The 18,911-nt window shown below is 30.5% G+C and overlaps 1 protein-coding gene across 3 annotated transcripts in view; it reads right to left on the bottom strand.

The window, feature by feature from the left end:
• Nucleotides 1–18,911, bottom strand: part of LOC106462656 (chromodomain-helicase-DNA-binding protein Mi-2 homolog) — a 48,282-nt gene that overhangs the window by 26,865 nt on the left and 2,506 nt on the right. The window contains exons 4-18 of one of the 3 annotated variants that reach the window (XM_022389971.1): nucleotides 17,606–17,749; nucleotides 16,884–17,060; nucleotides 14,944–15,168; nucleotides 9,717–9,922; nucleotides 9,129–9,272; nucleotides 8,763–8,895; nucleotides 7,959–8,150; nucleotides 6,928–7,128; nucleotides 6,511–6,648; nucleotides 6,125–6,246; nucleotides 5,530–5,647; nucleotides 4,539–4,594; nucleotides 3,750–3,891; nucleotides 1,934–2,065; nucleotides 687–804 (exon numbers count right to left, since the gene is read on the bottom strand). In XM_022389971.1, the coding sequence (XP_022245679.1) occupies nucleotides 687–804; nucleotides 1,934–2,065; nucleotides 3,750–3,891; nucleotides 4,539–4,594; nucleotides 5,530–5,647; nucleotides 6,125–6,246; nucleotides 6,511–6,648; nucleotides 6,928–7,128; nucleotides 7,959–8,150; nucleotides 8,763–8,895; nucleotides 9,129–9,272; nucleotides 9,717–9,922; nucleotides 14,944–15,168; nucleotides 16,884–17,060; nucleotides 17,606–17,749 (2,248 nt within the window). The remainder of the gene's footprint in view (nucleotides 1–686; nucleotides 805–1,933; nucleotides 2,066–3,749; nucleotides 3,892–4,538; nucleotides 4,595–5,529; nucleotides 5,648–6,124; nucleotides 6,247–6,510; nucleotides 6,649–6,927; nucleotides 7,129–7,958; nucleotides 8,151–8,762; nucleotides 8,896–9,128; nucleotides 9,273–9,716; nucleotides 9,923–14,943; nucleotides 15,169–16,883; nucleotides 17,061–17,605; nucleotides 17,750–18,911) is intronic. The other 2 variants (XM_022389970.1, XM_013922600.2) reach the window with 2 other exon arrangements.

Genomic DNA, 18,911 nt, shown 5'->3' with positions numbered 1-18,911 from the left:
CTATAACACAGCTTCTTGGACCATAATAAATTATTTATGTAACTATAACACAGCTTCTTGGACCATAATAAATTATTTATGTAACTATAACACAGCTTCTTGGACCATAATAAATTATTTATGCAACTATAACACAGCTTCTTGGACCATAATAAATTATTTATGTAACTATAACACAGCTTCTTGGACCATAATAAATTATTTATGTAACTATAACACAGCTTCTTGGACCATAATAAATTATTTATGTAACTATAACACAGCTTCTTGGACCATAATAAAATATTTATGTAACTATAACACAGCTTCTTGGACCATAATAAAATATTTATGTAATTATAACACAGCTTCTTGGACCATAATAAAATATTTATGTAACTATAACACAGCTTCTTGGACCATAATAAATTATTTATGTAACTATAACACAGCTTCTTGGACCATAAAATATTTATGTAACTATACACTATAGTCATAAAGTCTCTCACAACTAGTGGTGATCCTGGTAAGTTTCTTCATTTTCATAAAAAAAAAATTATAATATAACTTTCTAAGTTTAAGAATTACTTATGGATTTAATTTGTAATTATATTTACAAAAAAAACCTTCCTCTTACAAACATACAAGTTAGATAATTCAAAGAGATGTGTTTTAGAATACAGAGAAATATTGTGTATGAAACTTACCGTTGAATCTATCAATTGCATCTTGTCGTAAGTTGCCAGTTATACCCCCATCAATTCTTTCATACTTGTAACCTTCGGACTCAATAAAGTCTTCCATAATGTCCAACATCTTTGTCATCTGAGTAAAAAAAAAAAACTTCATTGTAATAAATAAATATAAAACACATCTTTATTCACAAGTTATATCTGCATTAGGGATACTTTTTTAGGGTGTACTTTCTTACAAGCCACTGATTTTGAATATTCATTAAAATACCTTAAATTATTTCACAATACATATTTTACAGTTCTATCTTTTCAAACTGGGGTAAAAAAAAAAGTATTTTTTATAAACAGAATTTTATTGTTAATTAAAGATTATTATATCTTATGATCCAAAAAGCAATGAAAATTTAATGTATAAAAAATATACACGATATTTTACCGGCAAAATATTTGCTCACAATAAAAACTAAACAAAAATAGCACAAACAAGATTCTTACGGTAACTGATATCTTGTAACTCAGAAAAATTTCATTCTACTACTTTGGGAGAAAAATGAAGTCACTCATTCACAAACATTAAGAATTAAACCAACCAAGATCTATTCATAATGACCGAGTTTGATTTTTACTTCTATAACTTGTATCTTTACAACTTATATGTAAAACACTTTCAATGGTACAGTTTAAAGCCTATTAAATTATAGCATCAGAACAAACACATGGAATATTAAAGTTTATTGTCAGATAATAAGTTATTGTGAATATTCAGAGGTTTCTGAAGTAAATCCCCGATTTTACACATTATCTGTTACAGGACAATTTATTCTTTTAGCTATGTACAATATACTGAGTAAAGTAAAAACCTGTGAATAAATATATCATGTAAATGAGAAAAAAAAAACGATAGTTAGAAGATATCAAGAAGAGAACCATATGGAATATTTAGGTGACAATAGTTAACAAACATCAAACATGATGCTAATTTTTGTCAATTAAATTGTCATCAATGAAACATAACAAGATGTTGAACAAAAATCTGTAAATAATCAAAAGTACAATCAGGCAATTCCATTCATGTCATAATAAATTATAAAAGATAAAACTTTTTCTACAAAAGTTCATATAGAGCAATGAGTAAATAACACAAACCACCCAGATCACAAGTACAACAAATTCACACTCAAAACAAAAAACAGAAACATGGGCTAAAACAATTGACTTAAATCAAGTAAAAAAAGATGTAAAGTTTAATCATTAGTTACCTGTGAGAAGATGAGTACTCTGTGGCCAGTTTCTCTTAGTTGTCTCATCATCTTGGCCAACACAATAAACTTTCCACAGGCTTTTGTCAATGAGTTACCTTCATAAGCACCATTGGGTAACTTAGGTGCTTCCTGCAAAAAACACGAGTTATAAATGTGTAAATATGATGTATATCTAAGATTAAAAAAAACACGAGTTATAAATGTGTAAATATGATGTATATTTAAGATTGGAAAAACACGAGCTATAGATGTGTAAATATGATGCATATTTAAGATTAAAAAAAACACGAGTTATAGATGTGTAAATATGATGTATATTTAAGATTTAAAAAAAAACGAGTTATAAATGTGTAAATATGATGCATGTTTAAGATTGAAAAACACGAGTTATAGATGTGTAAATATGATGTATATTTCAGATTAAACACATTATCCAGTTTTTATGTCTTAATGATAACAATAATTTGGTAACAACCACAAACACTATTACAGGTTCAGTGATATAGTAATAACTTGTTTTCATGTCCAATCTTTGAAATGTACAAATAAGGGTGCATACTTCACGCAAATAAGGGTGCATACTTCACGCAAATAAGGGTGCCTACTTCACGCAAATAAGGGTGCATACTTCACGCAAATAAGGGTGCATACTTCACGCAAATAAGGGTGCATATTTCACGCAAATAAGGGTGCATACTTCACGCAAATAAGGGTGCATACTTCACGCAAATAAGGGTGCATATTTCACGCAAGTACGGATATATAGTTCATGAAAACCTTTTTATTAACCTTACCAAGCTATAAATACATTAAATTTTATCAAAATTGAAAATTTTAAAATAAGTGCCCAGTTTTCTGAGAAATGCTTCAAAGAGACAAATAACTACAAATATTTCTAATACTAAATTCAACACATAAAAAAATAATCTATTACAACTAATAACTAGTCTACTTTATTTTGGTTTCTTGAAATGTAACTTTTTCCAATTTAGTATTTTTTTTATCCCACCTCAAATGTTTTGCAAGTATACAAGGTTCAAACAGTTTTTTTTTACTAAATTTCTGCTCTATAGTTTTAAAAATCAGGAGACAACAACAACAACCATAATTTGGTTTCACATTCATTTAATCCTATAATTACCAATTAAGCCACTCCATCACCATAAGTCATACAAAAAGTGTAAACAAAAATACTTTTAATATTACAATTAATCTCGCTTTGCTGGAGTACTCTATACATTTTACACAGAAAATGAGTGTTTTCATTCACAGTTTTTTTGCCATTTCTTGAGTGTTGTAACAGGAAAAACGAACAAATTACACAAAATGATTCAATACATCGACTATTGACAACAACCGTAGTTTTAACCATTACTTTGTCTAGTACAAATTTATTTTACTATCTTTAAAATATTTAAGATAAACTATATAATTACCAGATTAATTATTAATTGATTATTAATTTCCAGAAAACTTTCAGATTACCAGTTTTACTTTTATTATTCAGAAAGTATTAATTAAAATACTTTACACTATCTATATCAAAATTTCAAAAGAAAACTAAAGTTTAGCACCTACCAGAAAATCAATTTTAATCATAGCTGGACAAAAGTAGCCTTCACTGTCATGTTATCAAATGTGCCATTTTATGAGAGAGATATACAGAGAATATTTTATTGTTATTGATTATAATGTAACAAACCTCTGTTGACCATCATTTCTCACATGACTCAGAGATACGGATTGTAAACTCATGGTTTTAAATTATTTTGATTAAATCCAATGTTAATCATAACTAAAAAAGTCTACTAACCATGGCTGCAGCAGGAAACAAATAAGGATGATTGCAGCATTTTTTCAAGTCCATCATAATATTAAGGAGAGACACTTGGTGGCCACCTCCTTTAGAATTCAGGGCTTCAAAATTTCGAGTCAGAATATACTTGTAATATTTCCTAATTAAAAACAAACATTTAAACTCATTAGAAATTTAAGAGTTCAAGAGCTATATAGTACTGTATTCTAATGTTTCCATTCTCGCGACCTACAAATTCAATAACATTACAATTGAAACAAAATTAGCTCTTCTGCACAAATGTGTATACAGAAATAACGCTATAACAGAATATTAGAATACATTCTTCTCTAATTATAAAAGTGTTCTAAAGTAATTAATTAGTATTCAAATCTATGACTTCTTATTGGTCAGAAGGCAAATTAGAAAGAGTGGTATTCATATCTATGACTCTTATTATTGGGCAGAAGACAAAGCTCAAAATTTCTAACATTTAAAGGACACTGTCATCCTAGTTTTCCTGTCTGATGTGAAATAGATTAAGCACACAAGTCTTTTATTTATTTTCTTTGTGAACATCCAATCTCTGAAGTATAAAACACCATTCTTTAAAAAACCTGGAATTATTTCTATTTATAATCTGTCATTACTGTAGATTTAATATATTTTAAAGTTTTTTATTATATAAAAAAAGAAATTTATGTTCTAAGTTAGTACATAATTACTATTCTAAAGAGAATTTACTGAAGTTTTGTTCTAGGTATCTGTTTTAATATTTTTTTTCTACTCCCAGAGCATGGCACTTACTTCTGCATTGGTGAAAGTTCAACCCTCACAATAAATTCACTTTTGGCTGGTACATTCTGGAAAAAAAAAAGAATTAAAAAAATTTTTCCTTTAGGCAACAGAACTTTTTTTTTTCCTTGAATAAATATATCCAATACAATAGTTTATACAAAAACAAAGTAAAAGTGTTATATTCATAGCTAAAAGAAAGCCTATCAATGTCAAGTTTACAACAGTCTCCTATATCATCAAAATGACAACTTTTAAGAAACATTAAATTATTATTATTTACAAGAAATAGTTTTAAAAATACATATAAAAATTCACAATTGATGTTCTCATCCTTTCCACCAGATGGATTAGTAGTTTTTGTTTCATATACATTAACACCATTCCACAAACCTGTGGACTGTTAGCTCTAGGGCAGCTACCATTAAGACTAACCATGAATAGTAGCACAATCACACAATGTAGCAAAATGCACATACTTGTACAAGTGTTTATTTTATCATGATCACGAAATAGCTTCACAAAACTAAAAACTTGGCACCAATTATAATGTTTCTGTATAGCAAATAAAGCTAAAAGATATTTGGGTTTCACAGAATTATGCAATAAAAAAGCACTTTTGTATCACTTGGTTGGAAAGGTTAATATAAGCAGCCACCTTCAAAGTACAGACATTTTAAGTAACAGGTATCTTCAATTAATTACCCATTTCTTAGCAGTAAAATACTTATCAACAGAAAATCTATCTACCTATAATGGCCGTTACTATAAACAATCACAAAGTCGATGTTTTTCTAAATATGCACATTACAAATTTAAAACAAATAAAAGCTACAACCAAAACTTTTGTTAAGAAACAGTAACTGCATACTCAAAAGAATTCGTAACGAACATAATTTAAAGTAACCAAACAAAATTGTTTCATTTCTGTCTTAAAACTGCTGTACTAAGATATAAAGGAGTAGTTAGCTGGTTGCTTGGAGTTTACTGATATGAGGTGTACCTTCAACACATCAGCTTTTAGTCTCCTAAGGAGATGAGGACCAAGAAGATCATGCAGTTTCTTCACCTGCTCCTCTTTCGCTATGTCTGCAAACTCGTTCAAGAAGCCTTGAAGATCACTGACAAGGAATTACAACAGAAATTTTTTAAACTTATATACGATGTAGATTAAGGCCACAAATAAGCTTAAATGGATATTAAACTAAGTTTGAAAAACTATAAAGAAAATATCTGGGTATTAAATACTTATACACATCACACGAAGGTTACAAGAAACCTATCCTGTTCAATATACTAAAATTGACTACATTTAAAAGTATAATATGGATTACATTAGTGATATGCTTTAAATACAGCAGTAACAAAATACTTAGAAACTACCTAAAATATCACACATATATATATTTTGTTATTTATTCTGTGCAAAAAGATACCTTTAAATTTCTAAACACATCAGCCAAAAGGGCTGTATGATATTTAACAAAAACAATCATAAAATGATTTTAACATGAAAACCTTAGCTTTGAAGATATTTTTCAAAAACTAAACCCTAAACAAAAAGTATGTCGGAAGACTTAAAATAAAAATTAACTCACTTAAATCTGTGTGGACTCATGAAGTTCAACAAATGAAACAATTCCTCCAAGTTATTCTGCAATGGAGTTCCCGTTAACAGCAATTTGTGGTTTATCTTGTAGGAGTTCAAGATGCGGAAAAACTGAAACATGAAGTTATGATAAATATATAATAATTAGAGTTATAATAAAAAAAATGAAGAAAATTTTGATTCTAATTATGAAAGGGCAACTTTTTCATCTAATTTTTGTATCTAAACAAATTCATGAGAAAACATTTGAAACATAGTCTCAAATTGATAACTTATTCGATCAAGTCTTTAATTATTAAATAACAATACACAACATTAACGTAGAGAATTACATACTGAAAGAAATGAATGGAAGAACATCTTGAAAAAACTCACTTTTGACTGGTTGTTCTTCAGTCGATGAGCTTCATCAACAACCAATACTTGCCAGTCTACAGAACCTAATGTTGCTGCATCTATGCTGATTAGCTCATATGATGTTAACAAGACATTAAATTTTACAGGATAATCTTTCTATAAATGGAAATAAAAAGAACATTACTGATAACATACCCACAACACTTCAAGAACACATGCTAAGGAGATATAACACAATAAGTTTCTAAGAGAATTTTAGTTTCCTCAGAAAAATAAAGTTAAACAAAAGAACTTAACCTTACTTGTATATATATATTTTTTTTTACTAAACATTTTCATTATAATTTACACATTTTATTATTTAGTAGTATGTAACTATATTTATTTATCTCAAAACAACCTGATAAATATGATCCCAAAGAAATACACACACACCCTAAGTTTAGATGCCTTTGGTCCAATTCTAATTGCTCCTTCTTCAAAAGATAACTCGTGCTCTCGAATTACTGATCTGCTGTCTTTGTCACCGATATACGTCACTACATACATGTCTGGAGCCCACATCTCAAATTCCCTCTCCCAGTTGATTATAGTCGAAAGCGGGGCACTGATTAAGAATGGACCTCGACAGTGACCCTAGGAAAATAGAAAGACATATATAAATTCATGCTTCATGAACAATTACAAATATCAAAGTATAAATAACTCGTATAGTTATTTATTTATTTTTTTTATAAAAAAAATATCCCTCCTGTTGCTTAACCCTCATATTATGAAGAAACAAAAACAGACGTATATGGTCCACATGAATTAAGTACATCTCTCTATATTTATTGTTCTAAGAAAAAAATAATCTAATAAGCAATTTTTTAAGGCATTAGATTCAAATGTGCTCATATGTAAATGTGATCTAATATACAAACTATTGGTACGTAATGTACCTGTGCTGGTAATCGATGATTTCTACAGTAAATTACTTTTACATCTTTTCAAACATTATAACAGAAGCAATACTTGTGTAACAAAAATCACTACTGTTTCTAACTGAACCATAGCTTTGATTTGTTTCTGTTTTCATCTGCTCATAGCCACAATCATGATTAACTCGTCTTTAAACAACCTTGTTAAAATTTATTTTGTAAAGAATGAGATATGTGTTGATTATGTCTTTAACATCATCAATATGTAGATTAAGCTGTATTTGCCAGGACTCGTATTTAATGTATTGCTATTAAAATGAGAAATAAATATATGGCCCCATCAAAATAATTACCGTGAAAGATAAAACTGTTACTACTTATTTGTCTCGGCTGTTTGATGTTCTGTTGAGATGAGGTCAAATTCTCATTTATAAAAAAAGAGTTTGGGTAGTAGAATTTAGCATACTGTAATACTATAAAGATGGCAAATACAACTGTTTTTGCTAGTCTCTGAAAGCCAACAAAGTCAGTGTAACCTAACCTTACCTCTTTAAAGAGGGAATAGAGAAACACAATTGTCTGAATAGTTTTTCCTAAACCCATTTCATCAGCAAGAATGATGTCCGTTTTATTAGCCCAAGAAAATCTCAGCCAGTTCACACCTTCCAGCTGGTAAGGATGGAGCTCACCACCTGTAGCATCGATATAATCTGGTTGCTTTTCGTACTTCTTTCTTGGCTATAAACAAACAAAAAAAATTATAAAACATGGATACTCTTCCGTAAAAGTTCACAACTCTGAAGTATATTTTAAAGAATTATAATTTTCTCAAATGGACTTGAATATTTCTAAATGTTGATAAAGTTTTTCTTCTTTGTTATTCTACTGCACATTTCATTTTAAATGATCTTGAACAACTGAACAACTCAAGTTTATAGTCCTCTTCTCAAATTTCTAATATTTACACCTTGAATATGGATCACATTAAAATTAAATACTCTACCATATCACTTGCCAGAAACAGCTTTCAAATATCACTTCTAAAGATAGCAGATTTTATCTTATTCAAAACAAACTTGGAATATTATTTTCCCCACTGCATGTTATCCTAAGGTGTTGTACAAGTACTTCATTCAGCAGGTGATGTCGAAAACAAAATTGTATTTCTATTCAATAGTGCAAGAGAAGGATGCTTGAAATTAATTTTTAGACATTACGCTTTAGGTTATTATACACAAATAATAAAAATATATTTCTGATTTGAAATGAGAAAATGTGGTGAATTATTAGCAAAAAAAATAGTCAAAATAAACTTTCACTAGCCAATAGTTTAGATTAACATTAACTTACATCAACTGTAGGTTTCTCCTGGGTTTGTACCGGATCTTCCCTCTCTTCCTGCTTCTGATCTTTGTCCTTCGCCTTTTTGCTCTTGCCCTTTCCTTTGCTTGGTTTCTTTACATATCCTGCTTCTGCAGAACTCCTGCAAAACATAACCAAGGTTACCATCTCGGATATATTTGTTACCCAAGTTTTAAAAAATTAAATTCTGTACAAATAAATCCTTATAAAAAAAAAAATTCAATACTAATATTCACAAACATCATTTTCATATAATGGCAGTAAAACTAAACTGACGAACAAATTTTCATTATTTATTTAAGGGAAAAAAAAAAATTAAAACATGCAATTTGTCTTTCTTTTTTCTCCACATACCTGAGGTCCCAGTAGACATCTATTGCTTTCTGCAAATCTGGAATTTCAAACTCTCCAACATTATCACCAAATTCCCATGATGACTGGTCATATGGTAGATCCCTCCACTTGATGAGGTACATGGTTCTGCTATCTTTCAGTGTTCTGGAACATAAGCGGTTTGTTTGTTTTTAAGCGCAAAACTACACAATAAGTTATGTGCGTTATGTTCAATGAAGAGATCAAACTCTGAATTTTAGTATTATAAGCTCTCGAGCTTAGCACCAAGCCATCTGAGCGTGTATGTGTGTGATAAATTAAATCCTCTTTTTACTTTTAATTCCATCTTAAACTAAGTAGAATGTACTGACATAATATTTTAAACATCAATTTCTGTTGTTAAGTCAGTCCAGATTTTTACTCCACATGGTGGATGTGGCACATACAGCCTTTTGCGTGGCTTCACACTAAAACAACAACATTCTTTTCATTTGTTTTGAAAGTCCTTAATATAAGAAATGATAAAGAAAAGTTTAAAAGCATCTTATCCTTCTGTTACTAAAACACAATGTTTAAAAAGCCTGCTTATTTTATTTCTTCTTTACTTACTTGTGATTGATCACTCTATGGATCTGTAACCATTCTGGTTGGATTCCATAACGATAAAACCTTTCTTCGAGGTTATGTGGATCATCTCGAGGTGTTTCTCTTTTCTTGTAGTTATCGACACTACTCCCATCATCCAGAGGTGGTGGTTCATCCATGTCATTTTTACGACAATACATCCGGTATAAAAATGGATGGTAAACCTCCAGCTATGCATAACACATAAAAAAAAAATATTATTATTATTTTTTTTATTATTAAACTGGAATACTTTTGCAAATGCATGAAATTATCACATTTATTTCCAACAAAGACTAAAAATTTTAAGAATAAATTAAAACTTAATCACTTTCTGTGTATATTGATCTAAATGTTCAGTCACATCGTTAACTTCTAATAACAAGCTATAATGTTTACTCTACAAACAGACTTACTTAATCACGCTCATCCTTTCAGATTTTTACAGAACAATTTAAATGTATTACTTTTTGAACTTCAGAGCATTCTAGAAAAGTACAGAAATAGGTGTTTGACAAACCCCCTATTTCAAGAATTTAATATACTAAACTAACTACTCATTGTAAATAGTTTAAAAATAAAAAATAAAACATTTTTTATGTTAACCAATGGAAACTACCAATCATGTTATTTGTAAAACTATTACCCAAGAGAAGACAGCTTAGTAGAAAATGTAAGGACTATAGCTTTTTTTTTCACTCATTATTCAAGCATGTAGTCGCCATTTTTATTAGAAAGCTTTCTAAAACCAAACAAATGTTCAAGGAAAAATATTAATTCTGTATATGCATAGTAAGTGATAGCAGAAACAACCTGGTACACACAACATACAAGTGAACACACTGAGTAAAAATCAAGGCACTTGATTTGACATAAAATTTTGGGGTAAAAAAAGTGTGTCTTATACACCGAAAAATACAGTAAATCATAAAAATAGTGGCAATCCTTGATCAAGGTTAAGACTATAGAATGCTTTTAGAAACTTAATAATGTACCAAGTCTTCTAACTGTTAAGATTATGATAGTGTCAGAATTCACCTGCACAAGAAATTAACTGTAGTCACATGTGAATGGACATAACATGCTCTCCATGAACAGAATGAAGTATGTAAGTCATATTATGTTTGGTACTCTTTTGTTTGGCAATGCAATTTTGACAAGTTATCACAATTTCTGTGAACTGATAACAGGCACTTCACATTAATATTTACAAAGTGGCAGAAATTGAATCTGGATGAATGAAGACAAACAAGCGACTGCATTGCAGAAATTGTTAAAGACTTTGGTGGGGATTGCATGGTGTGGGTCTAGGATCAAACAGTGAAACTTATACATGTTTAAATATCTATGAATATCAAGTCTTAGATGAGAATGTTCCAGAAACAATGGTGAAGTTCTTGGTTAGCAGCAAAATCCTTTAAGAGCAAAACTACACTGGGCTATCTGCTGTGTCCTCCACAGGGAATCAAACCCCAGATTTTAGTGTTGTAAGTCCATAAACTTACTGCTGTCCCAACGGAAGACAAAAATGCTTTGTTCCAGTGGAATAATGAACATACCCATACAATCCATAGCAAATTTTGAAAAATGTGTTCCAATATCTCGAAATAGCCCAATCAGAATCCAGGTATACCCATGTAGATAATCAATTGTACCATTTTGAGAAGTTAGTTCACAAGCTTACACCCAGATGTCACCAACTGACTGAGCTTTTGAAAGGACAACAGAGACAAAGTGCACCAGATCCATGTTAGAACATAGCTAAAAACACACTTTGCTGAATATCAGCTGGTTTTTAACACGAGGAAGACAGGCACATAAAAAAAAACTGACAAGAATTCATAAAAAACCCTACAGTCAATAAAAAAGGTAATACTCTGCCCATCTTCCTTCCTTGAACTCTAGTTAATTCTAATGGATAAATACTGAAATGGCTATATACCATGAAAAACATTCTCCCTCAAAGTAGAAGCTTAATGTTCAAATATAGTTCTATGCTTAGAGTTTTACTGGTCTAACGTATTCTCCTTTTTTAAGTATAACTACAACTGCTCGAACTAAGTTGCTAAACATTTTCTGCAAAGCAAGTACATATTCAAAACTAATTAGCAAAACAAACTTAGTTAATGGTTCAAACAGTCAACAATATACTTACCAGTATTTTACACTTGATACAATGTATCACTAACTAAACAAACTGAGTTAATGGTTCAAACAGTCAACAATATACTTACCAGTATTTTACACTTGATACAATGTATCACTGACTAAACAAACTAAGTTAATGGTTCAAACAGTCAACAATATACTTACCAGTATTTTACACTTGATACAATGTATCACTAACTAAACAAACTGAGTTAATGGTTCAAACAGTCAACAATATACTTACCAGTATTTTACACTTGATACAGTGTATCACTAACTAAACAATCTAAGTTAATGGTTCAAACAGTCAACCTTATATTTACTAGTATTTTACACTTGATACTAATGCTTGGAGATGGCTTGAATAGGTAATGAAGAAAAACTTTAATATAATTTTAACATAACAGCAAGTGTACAACGTTTTGACAAGGTTTTGTCATCAACAGTCAACAAGGTACTTACCAGTATTTTAAACTCAATACAATGTTATCACTAACTAATGGGACAAGCAGTTTAACCCGAAACATGTATCAAGTAGTTTACTACTATTCTAATGACTGACTCGGTTTCTAAAGACATTTAATTTTGAAAGTGACTGTGGAAACCTGGAAAAGAGACAATGAAAATTCATAGTGAAATCTACCACTTTAGGAATTATATTGTTTTAGAATGTTTATGTATAGCTACACGAGGATGATCTGCAAGTAGCTGTCCTAATTTTGTACTTATACACTACAGGAAAGGCAGCTAGTTAACAGTACCCGCCACTAACAGTGATATTATATGGTTTCGGTTATAGTGCACATAAGGGTAAAGCTTGTTATTGTAGCAATGTGATATGAACACTGAATCCTCAGGATTTTGTTGAAAACTAAGTCTGTTACCAAATAGCAAAATTTTTCCAAGTATAACAACTAAATAATTTTTTTTCTAAATTTTGTATCAAAAGTAATCTCTACATGTTGCAAACATTTCAAAATATAATCTATAATCTATTATCTATAATCAATCAATGAATTTTAAAGGGAAACATTTTGATTTAAAAAAAAAAGTTTCTCTTTTATGAATTATAGATTATAGCTTGTAGTTTTAAGGTGCTCAGAATCAAAAGGTAAATAAAAAAAATTTTGGTGTCTGGGTAAACCTGGATCATAATAACTCCTCTTGAAACAATGCTTTAAAACTTACACCTACAAAATTAGACAGCACATTTTATTAAAGTAACTTTAAAACTTTTCTTTCACATGGCTTGAAACAATCATTTGCAACTTGAAGTTCAAAAGATTTGACAATGTCTTACCCTTGTCATGAACAGCGTGTGCCTTTCACGTACCAAGTGCACACTCGTATCTCACATTTCAAAATTTGAATAAAAATTACAATTCTCTTTTAATATTTTCTTGCTAAAAATATTTTAGAATTATGTGACATTTGTTTTTGTGAAATTCACAAAGAAATATAAAAACAATTTTACAATTTTATTTTATATACAGATCCAAAAGACTCCAAGAAAAATGTTAAATTTTCTTTACAATTTTTCTGCTCATTCCAAAGTACAAGTTTATAATGGCTATCAGACACTATCACTTTGTTACTATAATAGTCAATGTCCTGTCTTTCAAGTCATTTTCTTTCTCTGTTGATGATTTTAATCCTAAAGCCCTGCATTGCCGGCCTTTTATGATGTTATAGCATGTGGTCTGAACAATTAACAATGATGCTCAGCTAAAAACAGTTGGATATAAAACTTTCTAACTTAGCTTTTTTTAGCTTTAGCAATAATTTGTGGTTTGTTGACATGTTAGATGCCTGTGGTTTCAACAGAGGTGAATAAAGGATTATAAAACAAAGTTTACAACACTTAACCCTCTTGCCACAGGCATCTTTTTCTGTGCTGGTCAAGAGGTTTTAGTGAGTTACATTCATAATTTAATTATACTACTTTCTTATCATACTATATGAATACATTTAGCCTAAAAATGTAGCTAATGATCCCAATTTTAAATACATATCAGTTTTATAAGGCATTATTTAAAAAAAAATCCTGAATTTCCCCTAGTAGGAGAACTGACATTTTCTCTAGGCAATCACCTTTCTCTTATTTACCACTCCTCCAAGAAGTACCAAATTTAATGTAAATTGTTCATTATAATATCGTCATTGTTCAGGCAAAGCATAATTTTCATAGCCTTCAATCTTATTTGTTTACAGAGCCAATCAAATAAAAAAATCAGACCACACTTGCATGACCACCTATCACATTTTCTCTTTCAGAAATTTACAATAGTTTTTCTGATGTTTAATACTATATTATTTATAACCAATAGGAAGCCACATTTTAATCTATCAAATGACGTATTATATTACATTGTTTTCTATACAGAGATTTGTCTATTTTGTTTTCAGTTCAAGTTTTATTCTCAAGGGAAACACATCAATGAGTTTAGATGAACTTTTAACAGCTCTTGTTGTATAGTTAGAAAGCCAGAAAAACTGTGTAGTTATAAGACATTGTCTGCTTTTTGTATGATATTATTCTGTGCTCTTTGGTGCATTATTTAATTAAATTAAAAAATCATTCAGTGCAGTAGTACCATTAGTATAAAAAAGTAAAGTTAAGTGTCATTGACAGCAAAAAAATGATGACCCAGGTAAATTTGTTTGTTTCTAATTAAGCACAAAGCTATACAATGGGCTATCTGTGCTCTGCCCACCACGGGTATCGAAACCCGGATTCTAACGTTGTAAGTCCGCAGACATACCACTGTGCCACTGGGTGGCCCCAGGGAAATACTTTATTTCTTGTTTTTCATGTGTATCGGGGATATCAATGATACCCCTCTGGTCCAAAAAGGGATAAAGACTCATGCTGTGATACAATATAAAATTTTGTGATATTAATGTAAGATTTTTTTTTCTGCAGTGTTTCACAATAGACTATTTACTATTCTGCACCACGTGAAGTTTAAATGAATACTTCAGTGCAAGAGCTAAAAATAAAAACTACATCTCATCTCTAATTATAATTTATGTCCACAGTTTCAGTAGTAATCCCAGTACATACCTGTAGTTCTGACACCCAAGAACAATGCCAGTAAGACTTATCAGCCCACTTTACAAAAAATTCACGCATTGGTTTTTGGCGATTCTTCTTGCTGGTGGAGGGTTGGGTTGCAGGAATGTCATCTTTTTCTCCTTCCTCCTTTTTACTCTCTTCACTTTCGGGCTTGGAAGTTTCAGCCCATCGCCAAGTCAGGATTTTATTGACCTTTCCTTTTAATGGTTCTGCCTTTAAGATCAAGAAGAAATTATGTTCAACATGGAAAACAGTACTTTCTCAGTACAAAAATTAATGATTATTTCATTTAAAAATTTCTTATATACGAGTCCTTAAATGAAGAATATCTATCAACAAACAAGGACTCCGAGCCTCAGAAATCACATAGATTCAACAATTTTTTTTTTCTTTCCTGGTAATAAAATCAAGTCAAATTTACTTAAGATTTTAAATATTTCAATAAAAAGAAGAAAGCACATACCATTTTATAAGAATGACAATACTCATTTCCAGAAATAAATTTAAAAATAGAAACCTAAGTAATGTGAATGACATGAATATGAACAACTATGGTAATATCAAAAAGTAAAACATCTGGAAATTAAAATGCATGAAAAGAGAAAAGAAAATGATTTCAAGCTTGAGAGATTCTTTTTAATGCTTAGTTCACTTGATGCTAATATATGTATATGAAAAAAACTGAATCTTTGATAGCACAGTGAAGTGAAACACACAATCATTACAATGTTTAGCACATTTCAACGCATCACTACCATAAAACCATAAAATCTAATCTCACTTTATGAAAAACAGAAAACAAACTAATGTTTCCTGATCTGTTACCAATTTAATTTTATATCTTGCTTTGTTATCAATGTTCCTTATAGTATTAACAAGCCTGATATATTTCATATATCTCTTAAGTATAAAATAATGATCGTGAAAGAGCATATACACAAAATTAATTCTCTCATTCAATCAGCATTGCGAAAAACCATACCAAACTCTTTTTTTACATGTTATACAAGTCATCTTCTGGTAGTTTAGTTTCCATTCACTAGCTAAGATTTGATTATATTTCTAGATTGTTCAGGTTGCTAAAAAAGCTGATAAGATGATAGGATTAGGGCTAGAACAATGACTAGGTTTTAAAACACACTTAGCATCATCTCTGTTCTACAATTTAATTTTGGGGTAAAGAGGTTAGTGCAATGAAATATTTAATAACAACATTATAACATCTGTTTATAGCAAAATTGTTTTGTTTGAATTTTTCTGGCTCAAAAACCTGAGGGCCGATCCATTAATGTTCCATGAACAATTCACAAGACTGGAACGATGAGATTCACAAGAGCATTAAAGCATTGAGGAAATTCCAATATTTCATTTAGTGTTTATCTTAAGAGTGGTCACTTACAAATATTATGAACAAGCATTAAAAGATAAAGGGTTTAGAAAAGTCATTTTGAATAACCATATCCTACGTATCAATAAAAGATAAGCTAGAAAACCCGCTTCTTCTACAAAAACTGGAGAGGAGAATCAGCACTGCAAAAAGACAAAACATTTGTTAATATTCAAATGTTTGTCCTATTGATCAATTTTTAATAATTAAATTGTCAGGCAAAAAACACAAATTTTTTTTTCTCCAACAGATAAAACAACAAACTGGATCACTGTTTACCAATTTACAAGATTGTCATGAATGTTTTGGGCAAAACCTTGACTCAATCACTGGAGGAAAATTGAACACGTAAAGCAGCTACAGAATTTACCAAAATTCATTTGGTTTTTCATTTGTTAGCCAGAACTGATTTAAGGCAGAAACATCTAAATCCCTCAAAATGCAGGGCTATGATGTTTTTTTTTTTGTCAAAATAGACAGGAGATTCTTTAACATATCAATACAGGTGAGCCAACATTAGAGAAGTTATTTAGGGGCTTACGGCACAGCGAGGGCAATGCCATTCTCCATCAGGAATGTTCTTCAAGGGGGGATTCAGGCAAAAAGTGTGATAAGCTGATGGGCAACTATCACAACACAACAGTTCTCCACCATCTTTGCATACCCGGCAGAACTCCATGTGTTCATCGTCTTCTTGCTCTTGGACATCTTCTCCCTCCTAAATAAAAAAAAAAATGTTCCTGCCACAACTGCAACACTGAAACATTAGTTACACTAATTACTAAGTCTACGTAATATGTTTCACATACTACTTTACAATGTCTGACGAAAGAAAGAAAAAAGCAGGCTCTTTGGAACAAGCATTAGGTTCTTTAGATACAAGTGCTTTTTGTCATTTTGTTTTCTTAAATGCCTTTAAAACCGACCATTCCATTTTTCTTCGAATTTTTTACAGAATAAAAAATTCAACGTGTTTTTCTTACTAAAGCACAAAAAGCTAGCCATAAAATAAGATCATGCACTTTTCTTGTTCTGTGAATATATTCAATAGTAGAAGTTCAAGATGTGATTCTTTTTTGTAAACCACTCCTTTAGAAACTCCCCATATGAAAAGTTCAAAATCTAATACTTTCTAGGCCAACTAATAGCTGAGTAAACTCTAGTACTAAAACAGTAGGCCTTTTTTCCCTTCATTCACTAAGTTCAGAGTTGAGTCAAGGTTAGCCACTTAACATGACAGCTACGATAACAACTAATACATACACAATGTGGACAACTCCATTTCCCCTCAGGAGCCTCTTCAAGCTCTGGGTCCAAACAGACCAAGTGATAGGCTCGAGGACAGGTGTCACATAGAATGATTTCACCCCCTTGTTGGCACACTTCACAGTAATCTTGATGCTCGGTCTATAAAAAAAAGGTAATGGATAACTGTAGTATCATTCAAATTTCATAAACTCCTTAGTCATATATATATATATATAAACACACACACACACACACACACACACACATAGTGATAAAAACACTCAGTAAAAATATTTACAAGTTTCAAATTATTTGAATAAACCCAGTTTCAATTACTCGTGGGCTAAAATAGGCTTTAGAGCCATAACAATCACCAACTGTGAATAAACTATGAGTTAGTCACATATCACAGTAAAAATGAAAGCTTACAACAATCCTTTAAGCGTTTTTTTTACAGTAGCATCTTTCTGTATTAGGCAAACTACCACAGACACTTGGAAGTATCAAAATTATCTTCAATTTTAAACACACAATTTATTTTGAGAACAAGCATGTTTATCATATAGAACTGTTTTGGCTTTCTTATAAAATGAAATTTAACAGCATATCAATTTCAAATAAACACGCACATGTGCAAAATATAAAAGTTCATCCCAAGAAGCGTGTGTGCATTTGTTTTCGTATAGCAAAGCCACATCGGGCTATCCGCTGTGTCCACCCAGGGGAATCGAACTTCTGATTTTAGTGTTGTAAATCCGAAGATTTACTGCTGTCCCACCAGGGGATACCCGAGAAGCAATTTCACCATACAAACACATTTCAATTTTACTGACTTACTTAACAATATAGAATTACAGATACGAATTAAATAAAAAATAAAACAGTGTGAAAAACAACACGTACCATTACAGCATGATGGACATATTATGTTTAAGACATTATAAAACTACTAATATACAAGTTTTCCCGTTTGTTTCATTAAGCACAAAGCTACCTAATGGTATGACCATCATTGGTATCAAAACCTAGTTTTTAGTGTTATAAGCCTTCAGAATTACTGCCAAGTTACTGGGCATGTAAATTTTTCTTCTTTTTGAAAAGTTTGCTTAAACTGAACTATTCTGGATTACTTCTCCAGATACAAAAATTGTTTTTCTTGTTTAATTTTAACGAATTAAAAGTGTTGGAGCTTTCTATTTAATTATTCTTATAAATTAATTTGTTTCAGCTTGTTAGGTTTTTCTTGCTTGATTTTACACATTGAATTAATCACTTCGAGTCTATTTTAAAACAGCACAAAACCACAATTAATAAGATATAT

This window comes from Limulus polyphemus, unplaced genomic scaffold (genome assembly GCF_000517525.1).
Source record: "Limulus polyphemus unplaced genomic scaffold, Limulus_polyphemus-2.1.2 Scaffold1217, whole genome shotgun sequence".
Taxonomy (NCBI): Eukaryota; Metazoa; Arthropoda; class Merostomata; order Xiphosura; family Limulidae; genus Limulus; species Limulus polyphemus.
This window is presented reverse-complemented; position numbering and strand designations above follow the sequence as displayed.